General features: G+C 36.3%; 1 protein-coding gene across 1 annotated transcript; it reads left to right on the forward strand.

Annotated features, from left to right (window-relative positions):
- The first annotated feature begins 212 nt into the window (after nucleotides 1–212).
- On the forward strand, nucleotides 213–18,772 carry TRAPPC13 (trafficking protein particle complex 13). The gene is made up of 11 exons (XM_010005367.1): nucleotides 213–279; nucleotides 1,101–1,200; nucleotides 3,814–3,898; nucleotides 4,622–4,749; nucleotides 4,871–4,943; nucleotides 8,938–8,982; nucleotides 14,406–14,539; nucleotides 15,677–15,875; nucleotides 17,255–17,355; nucleotides 18,212–18,362; nucleotides 18,453–18,772. The coding sequence occupies exons 1-11, from the start codon at nucleotides 213–215 to the stop codon at nucleotides 18,555–18,557; spliced, it is 1,188 nt and encodes a 395-aa protein (XP_010003669.1). The 3' UTR covers nucleotides 18,558–18,772.
- Nucleotides 18,773–20,769: the final 1,997 nt, after the last annotated feature.

The following is a 20,769-nucleotide window of genomic DNA, read 5'->3' on the forward strand; positions in this document are numbered from 1 at the left end:
CTGGTGCTCTTGGATTTCAGTGTAGCAGGAAAATTTTTATATGGAAAAAGGCCAGGTTATCTAAAATGGTGTTACCCTTTTTCAGGCTAAGATTTGTTGGTTTGGTTTTTTTTTTTCATGGGAAGAGCGCAAGAAAAAAGATTATGCTTAAAAAAATAATTTTAAAATACTTGTTTCATTGACCAATGGCTTATTTTCTGATTTTTGCAGTGATGAGGCTAACCAAACCTACTTTATTCACTAATATTCCGGTGACTTGTGAAGAAAGAGATTTGCCAGGTATGCCTTTTCTACTATTATGTACGTATTACCTGGTTAATAATGTGAGCATCTGAGACCTAGAGGTCGGAGGATTCTTATGACTTCCCATAGATAGTTATCTGAAACAGCACTATATTTTAAGTTTGGTCATGGCTATAGGAAAATACTAAGGTGTACTCTAAAACTTTTGACCTACAGCTTTGAAAGTCTGCAAATATTGCAAACATGTGACCTCAAAGAATGAGCAATTAAGATGGAAGGCAATCGTGAGAGAGAAGTGTGCAATTGTAAAAAGTTTAGTGTCCTATCTGGAGAAAATCCCTGGGTAATTAGAACCGACACCTGAATATTCTATGGAAAATTATTTTCCAAGAATCTTTTGACTTGTGTTACATCTGTTGTACAGTTATCAGTTGGAAATCCTTGGTCCCCCAGTAATAGTAGCAGTCTATAAGTCAGGTATGAGAAAGGGGCAAAACATATATTCTAAAAAAGATAATGGTGTGGAAATACAAAGTAAGCAAGGGAAGAAAATATGTAGGGTTGATTAGTGCTGTTACGTAACATGCTTTACTTGGGCAGAATTTCCCTTAAAGTTTAATGTTAATTTGAGCAATGCCTGTGGGATTGAACCCTTCAGTACCTTATGATTTATTGGATACAAGTGCCTGGAAATAAGCTACAATTCTTAGGCAGGCCTGTAGATACATACTTCATCCCTAAACAAGTTAGATGTAAAATAAGTATGTCTAAAAAAAGTAATTTTGTCATAACTTAAATATAGAGAACTCTTTAGATTTTGCAAATATTTAGATATGAGCAATTTGATATTTCTACAGGTAATCTATTTAACCAGCTCATGAAAGATGATCCTTCTACTGTAAAAGGAGCAGAAATATTGATGCTAGGAGAAATGCTGACTTTGCCTCAGAATTTTGGGTAAGAGTGAATTATTTTAACTCACAATTATTTTAACTCAATTATTTTAACTCAATTATTTTACACACAAAGTTTAGGAATCATTTAAGGATAATGTGTTTTATTACTGTTCTTTCTTTTTAAACATCATTGTTGTGCAGTGAGATAATCAACTGTTTTAAAAATCATCTGTGCCTTGATTTTTAATGTGACATAATACATAAATGTGCGCTACCTGATGTAGCACCGTTTCCTCCGTGCTCAAGACTGGAGCATGCCAAAGAGTAAGCCATCAAGTAATAGCCAGAAGAACTGCATTTTTAAGCAGGGAGGTACTGAACAACCTGAAGTGGAAGAAAGATAGATCACAGAAGAGAGGCTGACCACTGGAAGGAGTACAAGAATGTTGTCGGAGGATGTAGGGATGCAACGAGGAAATCTAAGGCTTCCTTAGAATTAAAACTGGCTAGGGAGGTCAAGGACAACAAAAAAGCCTTCTCTCAGTACATTGGAGGCAAAAGGAAGACTAGAGGACTCATGGGCCCACTGTTGGACAAAGTGAGTGCCCAGGTGATGAAGGATTTGGAGAAGGCAGAGTTACTGAATGCTTCCTTTGCTTTGGTCTTCACTGCTAAGGCTAACACTAAGGAGTCCCAGACCTTTGAGACCTCAGGGGAAGTCAGGCAAAAGGAAGACTTTGCCCTGGTTGAAAAGGATTGGGTTAGAGACCAGGTAAGTAAACTGGACATCCACAGATCCGTGGGCCCTGATGGGATGAACTCTTAGGCTCTGAGGGAGCTAGCAGAAGATATTGCAAGGCTGCTCTCCATCATGTTGAAAAGTCCTGGGGAACAAGAGAGGTGCCTGAGGAACTGGAGGAAAGCCAGTGTCACTCCAGCCTTCAGAAGGGGCAAGATAGAGGACCCAGGTAACTACAGATTGGTCAGCCTCACCTTCATCCCTGGAAAGGTGATGGAACAGCTTGTTCTTGGTGCCGTCATGGTCATCAGGAGCAGTCAGCATGGATTCACCAAGGGGAAGTCATGCTTGATTAATCTGATAGCCTTCTATGGTGTTATAATTGGGTGGATAGATGAGAGAAGGGCAGTGGATATAGTCTACCCTTAGTTCAGAAAGGCTTCTGACACAGCCTCCCACAGCATCCTCACAGCGAAACTCAAGAATTGTGGATTGGATGATAGGGCAGTGAAGTGGATTGGGAACTGGTTGAAGGAGAGAGCTCAGAGTGTTGTGGTAAGTGGGGCAGAGTCCAGTTGGAGACCTATGGCTACTGGGGTCCCGCAGGGGTCAATATTAGGTCCACCCCATTCGGTCTATTAATTGATGACCTGGATGAAGGGACAGAGTACACTATTAGCAGATTCACTGATGATACAAAACTGGGAGGAGTGGCTGACATTCCAGAGGGCTTGTGCTGCCATCCAGTGTGACCTGGAGAGCTAGGCAGAGAGGAACCTAATGAAATTCAACAAAGGCATGTGTAGACTCCTGCACCTGGGGAGGAACAACCCCATGGATCAGTACATGTTGGGGGCTGACCTGCTGGAGAGTAACTCTGGGGATTAAGACCTGGGGGTCCTGGTGGACACCAAGCTGAACATGAGCCAACAATGTGCCCTTGTGGCCAAGAAGGCCAGTGGCATCCTGGGGTGCATTAAGAAGAGCATGGCCAGCAGGTGAAAGGAGGCTATCCTTCCCCTCTACTCTGCCCTGGTGAGGCTGCGTCTGGAATACTGTGTCCAGTCCTGGGCTCCCCGGTTGATAAAAGGTAAGGATCTACTGGAAAGATTTCAGCACAGGCCCACAAAGATGATTAGAGGAACGAAGCATCTGCCCTATGAGGAAAGGTGAGTGAGCTGGTTCTGTTCAGCCTGGAGAAGAGGAGACTGAAGGGGGATCTCATAAACGTTTATAAATATCTAAACGGCAGGGGTCAGGAGGATGGGGCCAGACTCTTTTCCGGTGTCCAATGGCAGGACAAGGGGCAAAGGACACAAGTTGGAGCATAAGAGATTCAAGTTAAGCATAAGGAAAACAATATTTACTGTGAGGGTAACAACACTGGAACAGGCTGCCCAGAGAGTTTGTGGAGTCTTATTCTCTGGAGACATTCAGAACCCATCTAGATATGTTCCTGTATGATCAGGGGATCGGACTAGATCATCTTCAGAGGTCCCTTCCAACTCTGAGCACTCTGACTGTATGATTCTATTTTGCCTGACTGAATGTAATAAGAATTCGAAACAGAAAGAAAGCTGCAGCTGTAGTTGAATTTCTAATGTAATGCAATACTATAAACCACATCTTATATTAACAGACTTTACTACAGTGATTTTTGTGGGTACTGTAGGCCATCTTAGTCTTCTTGGATTTTTATGTAGAAAAAAAAAAATCATTTGCTTGTTTTCTTTTGAAGTTGTTTGTGTTAGAAGGATGTTATTTAGAAGTATAGGTGTGAGGATGCCAACATACTTGTAGGATTCAATCTGGCAAATATGTGTATGTGTGTGTGTATATATATTAGTTATCATTTTAAATGGTTTTAGTGAAATGTTCTGTATTTCTTTTAAAATAAATTCTACTAAAGGTGTTTAAATTTTTTATTGAACACAGGAATATATTTTTGGGAGAGACGTTTTCCAGTTACATTAGTGTACACAATGATAGTAATCAAGTTGTCAAGGATATACTGGTGAAGGTATGTGAAGCTAAATCTACTAACTGGATTTATTAAAAAAGAAAAAGTTTCTGACAATATCTTATATGTTTAATGCTAATATGTAAACTTGAAATATCTTGTCATGATTTTCAATCCAGAAAATATAGCTGGAAATTTGAAACAGACACAAAAACAGAAATTATGATAAAGATCTTTAAAGTTTAAATTGAAAAACTGCGAGCATAATATTTAAAAAGGAGTATGTTATAAAGAGTCTCTGGGGAATTAGTGTAGCAAAACTTCCAAAGCTAAAAAATTTTACTTGCACTTTCAGTGAGGTGATCAAACCAAGTCTCTGTAATGCATTGACTTGCATTTTGCTTATATTCTGAATGAGCTCTTTTCTAGTGCATTGTTTCTTGGGGCTTGGGTTTGGGGCTTTTTTTGCATTTTCTGCTGAACAAATAATACATTGAACACAGAAAATCCATAAGTCATTCTGGAACTCAATATAAAAAGTAGGTTTGTTGGTTTTTTTTTAATCTGCATGTTAAACAACTGGACCATTTATATTTTAAAACTTGTCCTTAGCTTTGACAAATATCTCATAACCTTAGTGTATTTTAGTTATATTCCATGTATAAAAACATGTAGGGCACAAAATGGTCAGTGAAACCTTGTACTTCATAACAGAAGTTATTTTTCTGTAGATGGTTTTAAGTAGCTGCAGTTCTAAACAATACTTTGTTTTTCTGGCTACAGGCTGATCTTCAGACAAGTTCTCAGCGCTTGAACCTTTCAGCCTCTAGTGCTGCAGTGGCAGAACTTAAACCTGACTGCTGCATTGATGATGTGATCCATCATGAAGTAAAGGAGATTGGCACGCATATGTAAGGTTTTAATTTATCTATGAATAAATGGGTTTAAACGAAAATGCAGCACATGAATGCTCTTCTGCTGTGCTTCAATACAGGCACAAAATTAATTTATTTTTTTTATCGTTTCTTTCAGCTTAGTTTGTGCAGTAAGTTACACTACACAGACGGGAGAGAAGATGTATTTCAGAAAGTTCTTCAAATTCCAGGTATTGCATAAAGCATTCTACTCCACTTCTAATAAGTGGATGAATCCGGAAAACCCATTTTAAAACATTTGATACTTCAAAAGCACTTTTGCATACTAAAAATCTGTTTTACTTTTGAAAATGAGCCAGTAAAGCTAGTTACTTCAAATTTGATATGAACTGATGGTTTCTAATTATCATGCAGTTAAACATTGTTGGATCCAGCTGGTGGCTGGTCACCACTGGTGTCACCCAGGGCTCAGTTTTGGGTCCTGTCTTTTTCAATATCTTTATTAATTACTTAGATGAGGGAACTGAGTGCTTTCTAAGTAAGTTTGCAGATGACACTAAGCTGGGTGGACGTGTTGGTTTGCTTGAGGCAATGAGAGAGACCTGGACGGACTGGACCGATGGGCTGAGGCCAGTTGTTTGAGGTTCAACGAGGCCAAGTGCTGGGTCCTGCACTTTGGTCACAACAACCCAATGCAAAGCCCCCAGGCTTGGGGAAGAGTGATTGGAAAGCTCCATGGTGGACAAGGACCTGGGGTGCTGGCTGACAGCCGACATAAGGTGAGCCAGCAGTGTGCCCAGGTAGCCAACAAGGCCAGTGCCATCCTGGCCTGCATCAGGAAGAGTGTGGCCAGAAGGAGAAGAGAGGTGATTGTGCCCCTGTACTCAGCATTGGTGAGGTTACACCTTGAGTACTGTGTCCAGTCCTGGGCCCCTCACTACAAGAAGAATGTAGAGCTGCTGAAGCACATCCAGAGAAGAGCTACCAAGCTGTTAAAAGGTCTGGAGAACAAGTCCTGTGAGGAGAGACTGAGGGAACTAGGATTGTTTAGTTTGAAGAAGAGGAGGCTGAGGGGAGACCTCGTTGCTCTCTGCAACTACCTGAAAGGAGGTTTTAGAGAGGTGGAAGTTGGCATCTTCTCACAAGTGAGTATTGACGGGACAAGAAGAAATGGCCTGGAGTTGTGCCAAGGGAGCTTTAGACTGGATATTAGAAAGAATTTCTTTACTGAAAGAGTGGTGAGGCACTGGAACAGGCTGCCCAGAGAGGTGGTGGAGTCACCATCCCTGGAAGTATTTAAAAGAAATATAGATATAGTGCTCAGTGACATGATTTAAGCGCTGAATGGATGGATTAGGTTATGTTTGGTGGCTTTAGGTTATGGTTGAACTTGATGATCTTCAAGGTCCTTTTCCAAAAAGGATGATTCTAAGATTTCAGAAAAAATATTACATCTTGCAATTTTTATTCATTTATTGAGAAAGAAAAAATCTACTTTTAAACAAAACACCCTTTTATAGCAGCCAGCTTTATTTTTAAACAGAGTAAGTGTTCCTCCTGACTTTGACACATCTAACCTTTGAGTTTAGATTTTAAAATTCTGATTTTTATTTTAGTGTGTGTAATCTTTTTTTAAAGTGGAACTTAGTGGTTTGTTTTTTAAAGGAACGTAAGCAAAGAAATTTAAAGTGTTATACCTGACTAATATCTACAGAAGTAATTTATAGGAGTTGAAACTATTTGTTACACAGCACAAATTTCAATAATTAAGATTATTGAAATTAAGGTTAAGGAAAGCAGTAGATTACTATTAACTGTGGGCTGGTTCTGGCAGGAAAGAATCTGTTTTACCATATATTTAATGGATGTTTATATTTTAGAGAAACTTGGATAACTCTGGTGTCTTTCCCATAGAATGGAGAATTAGGTTACATGCTTTACTGAATATACTTTTAGATACTCGCACAGTGTCTGGTAATACAGGAGCATTACATAATTGAGACTTCTTCTATAAGTTGCAGGTTTTTTATTTTGTTCCATATGGATGCTTCAGAAAAAAGCATTTCAGTCTTTAGAAAGCTAAATTGTCATATGCTACAGACACAGAACACCAGAGTGCTGTTGGGGCCTTGTGGCTACTTGTGGGCCCTGAAGTAGCAACTCTTCATTAGTCAAAAGGGTTTCCAGACAATCCAAGATCATTCTGTATCAATTTTTGTGTTACACTTTCTGAACCCAGAAACTCTGCAGTGTTTCTTCATTTTTACTGAAGCTGCTTCTCCATCTTTGTGTGTTTTGTCTTGCTCTCCTTGTGAAACTGTTTCCCTTTCAGTTTCTCCATTCTCTGTCCTCTCTAGGCTTTCTCTGGTGCCTAATCTATGTATCTGCAAGCTTCCAGTTCTTGTCTTCTCTCCCTTCCCTAATTTTGTTTTTGCCAGAGCCTTGTTCAGTATGTCAATTTATCTCCTTTACATTTGATATGGAAACTTACTTGTGCATTTTTCAGGCATCTGCATGCATATTGTAATTTCTGTGGTTGTTAACTGATTCCAACACAAGCAACTGTGATGTCAAAGTAGCTAAGGACAGCTATCTTGTCAAATTCTAAGTTCTTTCTTTGAAGAAGGAAGCAAATAGCTTCTCAAATACACCATTCTAGAAATTCTCTCTGATTCATTATGAGAAAAACAGTTACTGAGCAATTTTAGTTTTTGACATGGAGGCACCTACTAGAAAACTGGAGAACCAGCAAAAAGAAGCTTTACAGAAAACTGAATCAACTTTTTTACAATAGAAAATGATGGCTGTTAGTGATCAAGGGGCCACCAGCTGTTTTAGAACAAAACTCCACATTTTCTGTTCAACAGATTCTCAGCTTTTTCAGTTATGTTTTCTAGGACCTTTTATGTTGAATTGGTGTTACAGTTGGTTTTAAAAGATTATTTTTCAACCATTATACGTAGTTTAATATTGTTCAATGCTGCCTTTTGTTCCAAAGATTTCTCTGAGTAATTAACACCATTATGTTTATATATTCTTTCTAGGATTTGGTTGTTTGATTTTTCAGGAGGGTTGTGAATGTTACAATAATGGTATTTTTACTGGAATGCCCTTGAAATCTAATGGAATGAATGGAAAGACTTTGTTTATCAGGAATAGAAAGAAAACAAGAGCACTAGGGAAATTAATAAGCTTACCAAAGCAAAATGTCTGGCTGAAAAAAGTACTTAACTGACAAACACGAATTAAAATTCTGACTTTTTTTTCTGAATGGAGAGAGAGTTGTGATTAGTTGAAAGATTTGAACATTATGTCTGTTATAATGCAAAAATGTCTGTGCAGACTACTTTTTAAGCCTGAATTTTTCAGGGTTAAAAAATTTGTTCACGACTTGAAACTTCAGGGATCTCTCAGGATGTGGTACACTTACATGTAAACAAAATAAGTTTTTCTGTGTAAACAGAAATAGGTGTCTTCAACAAGATAATCTGTTTCCTTACAAGTAAAATAAAATACTATTTCTTTCAATTACATTAGTGTATATCCATGTCATATTTGAGGATGCTAACTGTAGTGGCTTTATGCACAAAATTCGAGCACCTAAGAACCAACACTCTTACCACCTTTTGTATAATGAGATTGTTTTATTTTGCTGATTTAATTTCATGCTATTAAATTTATTGGGGTTTTTATTTCTTGTATCAGTTGCATTTTCAAGAAGGAAGTTAAGCCCAGTAGTGTTTTGTTGCTTAAGCTAATCACATGAGTAGTTCTCAATTTAATTTTAGAGAAGCCCTTGGCAGCTTCTGTTTGCTGCAGAGTGGTGAAAAGCTTGTAAACATAACGGGGTTCTTGCTCATTCTTGAAAGCAAGTGCAGACCACTTCAGGATACAAATGGATGTAATGTTATTTTAAAGAGATAGATTGACTTAATGCACTGAATTTGTCTGGTTTCATAAGACACCAGTGCTTAAGTGGACAGGTATTTGTTTTCCATCTGAGAAAACTGTTTAGTCAAGTTTGGAAAGAAGCAGCAGCAAGTATATACTCAGAATTAGGAAGTTTTAGCTTAGTTGTTTGTGTTATATTCCATTACACCTGTTCTGTATGAGATGAAACAGAAAAATGGCACTTTTGTAAAAGATACTAGCGCTTATAAACAGTTTATGCTGAAGATGTTTGAGAAACCAGTTGTCAATCTGTCTTTTTTAAATTTCATTCAGGTTCTTAAACCACTAGATGTGAAAACCAAGTTCTACAATGCTGAGGTAAGTGAGAGCAGTGTGTGTTTGGGTTTGTTTTGGTGTGCTGGGTTTATTAATTCACATTAGGTGGTTATATGAAATTCAGAAAGCTTCTTAAGTACACCTGTCTCTCAGAAAGATAAGTTCTAAAGGGATATATTCAGTGTTGGGTTTATATGAATTAGTTTAAGAATAGATATACTTTTGATAAAGTGGGTGAAGAGATGGTAACTAAGGCAGACATGTTGGGACATAAAAGCAACTGACTTACAATTTTGCATATTTCCTGCTTTCCCAGGAGCTCAAGTACTTTCAGTTATTGCTTGCATATTTAGGCTGATAGAGTATTTACTGTACTGGAGATTAATTGTTCACAAAACAGGTAATGATTTACCAGATTGGGGAAATTTGAGTTTCTTCAATATAAATGTGACTTCTCTGTTCAGTAATTTAATTTCTAGGTTTGTGGCAGTTATACACAGTGTTTCAAAACTAAGTGACAGTATATATGCCTTGTGTATTTATTTGGACATACTGAGGCTGTGGATATTAATGGGAAGAATTTTAACTGAAAAATGACACAAATAGTGGCAAGTGTTACAAATGACATAAGCATTCTTTTTGTTTGTAGGCACTACTGTGGATATGTGTATTTTGTAGGTCTGTTGCAGGGTATAAACTTCCACAGTATCTTATTACATAGAAAGTCAGTACATTTGTTTCTGTCGTTATCGTCTACATGTTTTGTGATAGTGAGGAATGCAGGTCAGACTAAATTTTACAAAGTATTTTGAGAGCTTCCATGATACTAATTTTTTTCCATAACCACTGAAACCTGTTCTACGACACTGCTAATAATTTGGTTGAAAACCTTCATTAGTATTCCTAAACAGTATGTTTGTAATAGTTTAAAAGGCAGAGTGAAGTTGTAGGTGTTTATATTGCAGGGAATAGTAGATGAGAGAAAAAGACCAGTGTCACTGTGAGAAGAAAATATATGTAATTTTGGCAATTTGAAAAATAACTTGTGGTTTTGCAAGTAGAAAACATTTTGCTCTCCTGCTTGTTCCTAATGAAGCAGCTAATGTGCTTGTCAAGCATTTAGAAAGCAGGGATTCTCCAAATCTATTGTTCTAATTATTTACTTCTATCTTAGTCACACCTTGGGTTCATCATACAAGATGATGGCTGTAGAGGTGTGAAAGGTATCTTTATTTCCCTTCCTGACAGTATCAATAGATAAAATAGAAGGGGAAAATAATAGATAAAGAGTTTCTGCTCTACAAATGGGGATTCCAGGTGCAAAGATCTGTCTCGTTCAGAGTTGAGCAGGAAACTTTTCATGAAGATGTTTCTTTCTGCTGTGAATGAATAGTATATAAATTATGAGAAATTTAATACACAGCATGTAATTTATATAGAGGGAGAATAAATCAGTATCAAGCATGTACCACCGGTTAAGTGCTATATGGAACTTACATTATCTGTAAATGGGAAATTCTGGAAATTTTTCCTGCTGTGATTTGAGAATAAAAATAATCCAAAAAAACCTAAGTAATTCCTCAGGGAACAAAATAAAGCACCATTTTGTGCATTGATTATACTACTATTTCAGGTAGAAAATACATGGTAGGGGAAAAAGGGATGGATAAATTAAATGTTACTCTCTTTCTGTACATTAAATATAATTTTTATGTTGTGCTGAAACACTTCATAACAAATGGAAAATAAAATGGTCTTTAAGGTAAATTCTGGGCAAACTTGATATAGGTTAAAAGTGTTCTTTTTTTACAAAATTGTTTTACTTACTGGCGTTGATAAGGGACTTTGTAAACTTGATTCCTCCATTAGCCACCAATTTCTTATCATAAAGACCTGTGAGAAGCATTTTGGGTTTAGTTTTTTCTCCTCCTGTAAAGGCTATAAAAGGCTACTTTGATGGCTTTTGTTCTTCCTTTTCAGGAATCTATGCAACTGCAATTACAGTAGTATCCATATGATTAACTGAAAAACAATTTATTTTAATATTTTGGATTATATTAGCTGAGCAATTTTCATTTTCCTAGCAAACTGATACAGGCCCATTCATATTTCATTTCTGAAAGTACATAAAGTGCTGCTATGTGTTGTGACTACAGAAGTCAAAATTTAAAAACCTAGAAATAAGTCCTTGGTTCGATGTTGTATGTGATACTACATTGCTGTCAAAAGTGCCAAGACCTTAATCCTGAAAGTTAAGACACTGTGTTCCTTGCGAGCAAGGAAAAAAAAAATAATTGGTTTATGGCAGTTATTAGTGAACTAAAGGTCTTTAAAGATGGAGTAACGAGTTACACTGTTACCAGTAATGTTACAGATGTAATGTTATCTATTCATAAAGTCTGTCACTAAAATTATTTTCTACTAGAAATTGTAATCCATAATTTAATTTTTTCTAAGTCAAGAAATTATGCTGAACCTTAATTTTCTTGCTTGTTGCTCATAATCCAGTAGCATCCAAATCAAGTTGATCACTGAAATTTGCACATAGAATGCACGCCCTGTCACCCTAACCTGCTGTAATCCTGAGACTGAATTGCCTAATGTGTAGGAAGTCTGTCACTGGCTTTGGTGTGTCTTGGAGAAGGTTCCGTAAAAGGTCTGCTCCTGCAAACATGCACAGGGAGACAAACATGCAGACACTTAAGAAAACAAAGTTTGCAATTAAAGTTGAGTTTCTGGAGTGATGGATATTCAAAAGAGAGTTTTTCCTGGTTATGTTATACCAAATTTTGTTATCAGCTGCAGTATTGTCATTTTGCTAGTAGAACATATTACCACATTATTTTTATTTTCAGACCCTATATACATGTATACTGCACATTAACTGCAAAATGACAAGGACTGTTTTGCCATTTCATATACAACCCATTGCATGGATTTAAATTTAGGGCAAACTTTAAACTTGCTCAAAACCTCTCTTTGGGGGGTCAGTTTGTTCTGCCATATCTTACCTCTGACTTATGTGCCTTAGGCTGTACTTTGGATTGGTTCTGAAGCAAAGCTAGTAAACCATATAACCATACTTGCTAGAACTTACTAGAAATGTAGTTCTCATCTTTGTTTGCATCCATTTTCATTTATGTTCCTGTCTTACTAATGCTATCTTGTTTAGATGGTGCAAAAAAATGCAGAAATGCATTTTGTTTGAAAGTTAGCTTCCTTTTTCTTTAACATTTAACCCTAATTTCTCTAATGTGTTCTTTTTTATTTTCCCATTAGAGTGACCTCAGTTCTGTGGTAATTTTTATTTATTTTTTATAAATACGTATGCTTTTTTAATTGCCTATTTGTCTCTGTGCTTGTTGTTGACATTCTTTTAAAGACATAATGGAAAAGCAATGTTTGTTCTGCATATCATGAAATGATGTTTTCTCATCTTTATATGTGCAGCTGATCACTTACATGGTTAGCTCTTTCTTTAATACCCATTGTTGAAACTATAAGTTGATTATTCTTTTCCAGCCTTGGTAATTCTGTGATTACAGGATCTTGCTTTTGAGGGTCCTCCTATAAAATACCCCACCAAAATGTTAATAGATTAATTATTTGAAAAATGGAGTTAATTCCTCCTAAATGTTTCCTGCTTTTGACCCATAGAAATGTAGGTTTTACTACAGCAGTGCTTCTGTAAGCTGTAAGCAAACTTAACATCTGCTTGGTGGAGACAGTGGGTTTGAGGAGAGAGCCGCAGTTGGATCTTCTTCCTTCCTATCGCTAGCTGGAACTGCACTTTCCAACTTTTAACTGCATGTAATAATTGATGAGTTAATATGATACTTCAGCAATCTGATTTCACTTGAAGGTGTGCCTGGTATTAAAGTAAACTGCATTCTTCTGAAGTACTCAAGGATTTTATTATTTTAAAAAAACAAACCCTGGAATATTATACCAGCCTAGGAGTAACACAAAACTAACTTGCTTTTTCATTATGCTGCTTGTTTTTTTTTTTTCTTTTCCCTTTCAAGTACGCTTTTTCTAAATTTCTGCCTATGGTTGCTGCATTGAAAACAACTAAAACTTGGGTAAATGGACACTTTGAGCAATGGATTTATGGGATATAAACAGTATCAACTTCAGTGATAGTCAGATGGTGGTATAGTAATGATTACTGAGAGCCATGTTTTAGTTGGGGTGATTTCCAGCTCCTGCAAGTATGACATCTGTCTCTAACCCATGAAGCTTGGCACAGTTTTCATTACTAGATAAATGCATCATCTGTTTTGTCTTTAACCTGTTTATAAAGCACAACAAACAATTCCAGTACAATTCTGTTTTTCTAACACAATGCCTTTTGAGACTAAAAATATTTTGGCTGTTTTGCCTTACTTTTATTTTTGTAATTTACAAGCAGGGCTCCATTTTTATAATGAAGGTGAAAAAGAAACTGTAAGGTTTCCTTCCACCTGTCCCATAAAAATACTTAAAAAATATATTTATCATAATAAAATACCTAACGTGAATTTATAGAATAGGATATTTCAGTTGGAAGTGACCCACAGTGATTATGTAGTCCAACTGAATCAATAACTCTTGTAAATGCAGATTTGTTACTCCCATTCCACCCCCACGTCCTCTTTTTTTAAATTGGCACTTCTTTTGTTTTCATAAGTCTCCATAAGCTCATATCTCTAGTAGATTGAGCCTTCTGTAGTCATTCTATCCTGAGATTTTAGAGCTGCAAAGTGACTTCACTGGTCTGCAACTCCACAGAAGCAATAAGGCAAAACTACCTCAGTTTCATGCTCATTTTTCTGCTAGAATCAGCCCTTATATACCATATTCAGGCATTAGTTTCATTTAAAATATATGTTTTATAGGCTGTTTTGAAGGGAGAGCACCAGTTGACTAGTTGGATGCATATAATATTAATAATCAATGGCATGATGCAGCTGAGTGAAAAAGGAGGCTGTTTTTTCCTTTTAGCCAGTACATCAATGTTTCATAATGATAAACAAATCTCAGCATGTACCTTGGCTTCAGTTAAAGAAAAACACACATTTTTTTAATACAGCTTGATGCACTAGTAATCCAGCATGGCATGTCGTTGTGCACTGCAGTTCCATACCATTTACTCTATTTTTTTTAATTATTTAATAATTTTGATTTAAAATTGAGTTGCAATTGAGTTGATAAAAGTCTTTAAGTGGTAATCTAATGCATTACAAAATAAGCAATAGCTAGAACATAGCAAAATTATCCCACATCCATTGTTTGGCGAGATACCTGTTGACTAACACTTTTGCTCCTATTGTTACTGGGATTAAGGTTTTTTCTTGCATTAATTGATTTGATTTGCAGGCATGAACTAAACACATGACTTTTTTTTTTTTAACAATAGGACTGTCTGCTCTTTTTAAAGAAACTAATAGCATTTTCATGAATTTGCACTTTTTCGTTTTTTTCAGACAGATGAAGTGTTTCTGGAAGCTCAAATTCAGAATATCACCACCTCTCCAATGTTTATGGAGAAGGTTTCTTTAGAGCCATCTATGATGTACAGTGTTGCAGAACTGAACACAGTTGACACAGCAGGTGAAAGGTATGCTTGAAGTTTGAATATTTCACTTTGAAACTATTGAATTGTAATTTATTGAGGTAAGCATTACAGTTAGTGAGTTGTCTGTAATGGAAGCATTGTAGTTCTTTGCTTGATTAAGAAGATCAAATTCCTGTTCTGTGTTCAGCTGGAAAAGGTGTTAATTTTCTTTTAACAGAAACTATTGTTAAAACTTTGTAATTCTACCTGTAGAGAAATCCCCAGCTTAATCCTCAAGTAACTGGTAATATGGTTGGCATGGTAACATGAAAACATACTACTTCTTCATTATTTCTTTTATAAAATGTAGCCCACATCTGGTTCTGACTCGATGTGTGTATCCACATTAGACCCGTCTGGCTTGTCCTTGCTTTCTTCTAGCAGAGTGGTGATTGCTTTCAATTGTTCCAATCATGATTTAGCCAGACAAGGTGAATCAGTGGAATCCCCCTGTGGGATCTTAGAATATAGAAGTCTGTCATGCTGCAATAAATTAAATGTCATTTAGTATCAATTAGTATAATGCCAAATATTAGAAGAATTTTTTTGCTGTGTTCTGGAAACTTGTGGATATAAAACATCTTGTGATGTCTGCATGGAAGCTAACTTTGGCTGTTTGTACTTTGCAGTTTCTTGGGTTTTTGAAGGAAATGTTTGGGTGCTTCTGCAGTGGGGGCTGAAGTGAAAATTTTGCCTTCTCCTTGCGTGTTGAAGGGTTCACCCACAGTGTCACTGAGCATTTTTCTTACTAAGTGTTTGCATCTGCTGTAATGGTTCTTGTCCTGAACAAGAATCCTAGGTTTATTACACTGGAGATTTACTGGAAGGGAACTAAATGGCAGAAGTAAAATTATCTGCATATTTAAATGCTATGGTATCTTATAATAAATTATAATGTAGCAAAGTGGATTTCCATTTCAGTTCTCTGGCTCAGATTTTTTTTTTTCCTTGGTCCTTGATACTGCTACTGAAGTTGTAGAACTATTTTCTGTTGTGAAAACACACAAAAAATTTGTTTTGCCATGAGTAAAATACACACACACAGACTAAGACTGGTGAGGGATGGTGAAAAAGCTTGGGTTCTTCAGTCTTTTCTAAAAAAACTGTTTAAATTAAGACACAATGTTGTGGTTTTTTTAGTGAGTCTACTTTTGGCTCAAGGAATTACTTACAACCTATGGATACACGTCAATATTTGTACTGCCTAAAACCAAAGAAAGAATTTGCAGAGAAAGCTGGAGTAATAAAAGGTGTAACAGTGATTGGTAAACTAGACATTGTATGGAAAACTAACCTGGGTGAACGAGGAAGGCTGCAAACTAGCCAGCTCCAAAGAATGGTAAGTGTAACTTAAGTATCAATTTAACTTAGTATCCATTTTTAAGGCAACTCAATGAACAATTTCATGACTTGAAGGAAAACATCCTGATCTCATTCTGATTTCATATTTATAGACATACTTAATTAGAAATTATGAAGTTATTTAATACATTTGGTCAGTGAAGTCTGGAAAAAACACTATTCCTGTAGCCAAATAAAAACATTATTTTCCTTTTGGACATGTGAATGGCAACATTTTATGTTTTCTTGATAATTTTTTTTCTGGCACATAACATGCCTTTCCCTTTACCTCTAGCCATCAGTTCTTGCAGGTAACTCATTGTTAAGGCCAACAGGTATGTACTGGTTTAGGCTTGTTCATCTGCTCGGATATTGTCTTGATTTGCTCAACTGCTGCTAAGTTTATTATATAAAATACTGCTTTTGTTGTGTTTTTTTTTCTTAATACCTCTCTCTTAAACAAAGCTTCTAATGTTATGGCAAACTACTCATTGTTGAGGGAACTTGGCATAATGTTTCCAGCAGATTCCTTCCTGTCAACTAACAGAGCTGGAAATATCTGCCTTTTCCCAGTGCTAGAAAATTACTTTTCTTTCTTGAAAGGTTCCAAACTTAGGTTTCTCATCTGGTCTAGAGTCTTTCTGGACCTCCTCAGAAGTACAGTGTCCTTTTATCAGCAGAATTGGAACATGTGAAAATTAAGCCTTGTCAGGCAGGATAAATTTTTCCCTTGCTTTTCCTTCCAACTTGTCATTTGTGGAGAATGAAAATCTACAGCTTTTTGTCTGCAGATTACCATTTTGATCATCACCAGTTGGTAGTGACTAGGATACTTGACATAGGTTTTTTAAGTGACCAGGTGAAATATTGTTTGTTCACCTCAGGACGGAATTGGATAGTTTGACAGGTGTTCATATAATGGGCCTTTCTAACTGGTGGCAGAGACTTGGAGGACTGAAATGGCAAGAATAAACAATTTCTTATTTCTTAGGATGTGAAATAGTGGCAAGTTTATGCAGGAAAACTATACTTCTGTTATGCATAGTAAATCTGTTACCTGTCTAACAGAGAGGTCTCAGAATAAAGCTGAGCTTTTCAGGAACTGTACACAGGTATTAAAACTTTAAGGATGTGAACTCTGAAAAACTTAGTAACAAAGATCATCTTTGCCTTACAACTTGTTAAGCCTATCAAGAAAGTGGTAGTTGGTAGTGGATGGAACGCTCCTGTGACTTGGGTACAAATCAAAAGCATGAAGTCAATCTGTCTTCAAAATTCTCTTATTCCAAGCTAGTTGCAGTAAATGAAAACTTGAGTAGTAAAAACTTCAGCTTTACTATCCAGAATCTGATCATGTATGTTCTTGTATCTTCTCAGGCTCCTGGTTATGGCGACGTAAGGCTTTCTTTGGAGACAATACCAGACACCGTAAACTTGGAAGAACCTTTTGACATCACATGTAAAATAACAAATTGCAGGTAATGATGTCATGCAATTCATGTGCTTTTTCCTGAGTGGGTAAGTTGTAGCTGGCTTTGTTTAATTTTTCAGTATTTTCTCCTTAAAGAACTCACACCTAGACTTTACTATGAGTTGTAGCAACATGAAACTACTTGGAACACATCTTTTGGATTACAGTTATTTAAAAATTTAAAAATTAAAAACCTCAAAGAAACAAAAAGTGCTTCCATCATTATCCACTGATACTATTTGAATGGGGAGATTGCCAAAACTCTCTAGTGGAATTCAGTTGCACCCTGTACTTACACTGAACATCAGCTTAGTTAAACTAATAACAAAATGAGTGCATATGTAGTATTTTTTTAACTACAAGTAATTTTATCAGAATAGATGATGCCATTTGTTTGATTTCTTCCTACTATTTCAGCAGAACTGCTGGAATGCCTCCTAAACCTTGTCACCACAATCTTTTGTGTGTATTTATTTGTGTTCTCACTTGATCTGGCTTTACGCTAGGATCTGTGGTAGCCTTGATAAGCGGGTTGCAACAGTGACATTTAAATAAAGTAATTCTAAATAGAAATTGAAGCCAGGGACTAAAACATGTACCTAGTCTACAGATACATCTCATAAAAATGTTGTACTCTATCCCAAATATGAGCAGTATGATGCTCTCCAGTGTTGTTAAACCGAGCACAAAGCTATATTCAACTAAATTACTGCACGATGCAGCAAATCTTGCTTGCCACTTTGCAATTATTGATAAACACGTGATAAATAGTTACCATAATAGTAGTAAATTTTATATGTTTTGCAGTCCTTAAATGGTTAAAAAAAGCCCACAGGTTTATTCTTTTTTTCAATTTCTTCTAGCAGTGAAAGGACTATGGATCTGGTTTTAGAGATGTGCAATACTAATTCCATCCATTGGTGTGGAGTTTCAGGAAGGCAACTTGGAAAGTTGCACCCAAGCTCATCCCTCCATCTTGCACTTACATTGATGTCTTCAGTTCAGGGTTTGCAGGTAAGTCTTTATAGCATAGTTTTGTTACAAAATAGTTGTTTTATGGCAATTCTTTCTATTAACAACTCTTATAATATTTTCCCTTTCTAGAGTGTCTCTGGTTTAAGACTTACAGACACGTTTTTGAAGAGAACATATGAATATGATGATATTGCACAAGTCTGTGTAGTTTCTTCAGAAGTGAAACAAAGCTGAAGAAAAACCTATGTATTTCTGCTGGGCTTTTTTTTTTTTTTTTGGACCAACTTATTGATGTCTTTGCAGCTGAATCATATTAAAATGTGTACAAACAAAACCAAATCCCTATATATCTACACAAACAAGTACGCTTATTTAAATTCTCTGTGCATTGTTTGAATGTTTTAATATGTTTTAAAAACATGCATATGCATTTTACTAGAAATAAAGCCATTGAAAAAAGTGTAGCTCTAGCAAATTGTATTGCATTAACATCACCTCAAGGCAGTAGGGTGAGATTGATGTGAAATAGTAGCACTATTGTAGTAGTACTTAATATATTTGTACTTATGTTTGTTCTTTTAGTTAGTTTAAAAACATTTAAATGGTTTTCAAATTGTGGTTGTGACAAAACTCCTTCAGAACAACTTCAAGGAACTGAGCTTTCACAGACAATTCCTGGAATCCAAACCCCTAAAAGAAACACTCCAGAGTGCCTGGCATGGCATTTGCGTGGTACCTGCACAGCCAGAAGAACTAGAGTCTGGTAGAGGCTGTTGAAAATCCTACTTACTGACTTGTCGTATTTCTCAGCTACCATTTTGGCACTTAGCAACCTTAGTCAGTTTTGACAGTATTTTACTTCAGGCTTTCCTGTTTATAAAATCTTTTAAGTGTAGAATTCAATTTTAAAATATCGGATACATTCAGGACTAGTTTACTAAATTGAGGGAATGAGTCCATACAGGGGAAAACACTAAACCAGAACAAAAAACTATAATCCCACATGTCTAATAAATGCAGAGCAACCAACAAACAGGTATTTTAAATAATCTAGATTACCTGTTACTTTAGATACATCAACAATTTAAAACAGTAAAATCACAACTATCCAGACAAAAAATGTACGTAACTTTATTTATAATCTATTTTCAAGTTAAACTGACACAAGTTGAAGATGTAACCATATGATAAAAAGAGGTAGGAAAGATACAGAAATGGTAGACAAGTTGCATTTTGCCAGTATGACTTTCTGTAGTTGAATCCAAAGCTGCAGACTTTGTTCTTTCTCTGTATGCATGAGTGATTGTACTTGTTACAAAAGCAAAGTGGAACTGAAACAATTTCTAAGCTGAATATTTCATTAGGTGTCTTTATGATCAAGCATAATTAGAAGAATATAATTCCATGCAAGCAGGTTACAGGTGTTCACAATTTCAGTGCAAAACATTTTCTTTTCTAACATTATCACACTTAAATGGTGATGGAACCTATTTGCTCAGTTGAATGATAAACTGCAATTGATCTTAAAGCGGTATTTACAGGGGGTGTGATTTACCACTTGATCTATCAGGATGAAAAATTTTAGTGCAAAATAAAGTGCAGTTACTACACAGGAAAAGATTTGTTCCTTACCCTGTGATTAAGACATATTGCATGACTCTGTGAAACAATCTAGCCTTTTCAAGGCAAAACAGACGTTAGCATAAATGATCCCACTGTTCCTGTTTCAAATGGAAAAGCACGAAATGACAGCTCCCATTATTGGTTTCACTGTTTTTTATTTAGGCTATAAAGCCCCTTCTGTGAATATACAAGAAACAAAGAATGTTTACAAGTATTGTGCCAGTTGTAGCACAGTCCTAAAGGGTTAGCTAATGCCATCAATGTTTTAATAAATACTCTGGTTACATATTACCAGTATTGGAGCAAAACCTAAACATGACAGTATTGTAGTATGTGAAAGTTACCACTCTGTAAAGATGATCTTCAAGAGTAGTTTTCAGATGACTAACTGATGCGTCACTCGATTTATCCTTGGGGACAGTTCTTCCATAAATCCAGTAAGCTATAGGGCTTGTACTTCACAGTACAGTTTCTACACCAGTCTTTGAGTACTATCGTATTTTGTAGTTCCTGAGGAACTCTCAAGAGGTTCTTGACACTCCTTCTCTCTTAAAGTAGAAAAATAACGGACAGTACAAAGACTGCTGTCACCAAGTAAGGATAAATTGAGTGTGGGAGATGCTGCGGTGCTGTCCAGTCCACCCACTCTGGATTTATTTGATCCCCTTATCAAAGTGAGTAGAACTTATTTTGAGCAGCTGAAAATATAAAAGTGAGAACTAAGAGGAACCACAGAGTTTAACTGGAGAAATGCTAGGAGGAATGCTTCAGTCCTGACACAATATGCTACTCCAAGCAATGTCTGTACAGTAGTTGTAGACCA

This window comes from Chaetura pelagica, unplaced genomic scaffold (genome assembly GCF_000747805.2).
Source record: "Chaetura pelagica isolate M959 unplaced genomic scaffold, ChaPel_1.0 scaffold37, whole genome shotgun sequence".
In the NCBI taxonomy this organism is placed as follows: Eukaryota; Metazoa; Chordata; class Aves; order Apodiformes; family Apodidae; genus Chaetura; species Chaetura pelagica.

Bases quoted from the DNA above. Each gene is read 5' to 3' on its own strand.
- TRAPPC13 (XM_010005367.1), top strand. From the start codon at position 213: ATGAGGCTAACCAAACCTACTTTATTCACTAATATTCCGGTGACTTGT. The intron at 15,876-17,254 runs GTAAGTGTAACT...GTATCTTCTCAG, and splicing joins CTAGCCAGCTCCAAAGAATG to GCTCCTGGTTATGGCGACGT. The intron at 17,356-18,211 runs GTAATGATGTCA...AATTTCTTCTAG, and splicing joins TGTAAAATAACAAATTGCAG to CAGTGAAAGGACTATGGATC.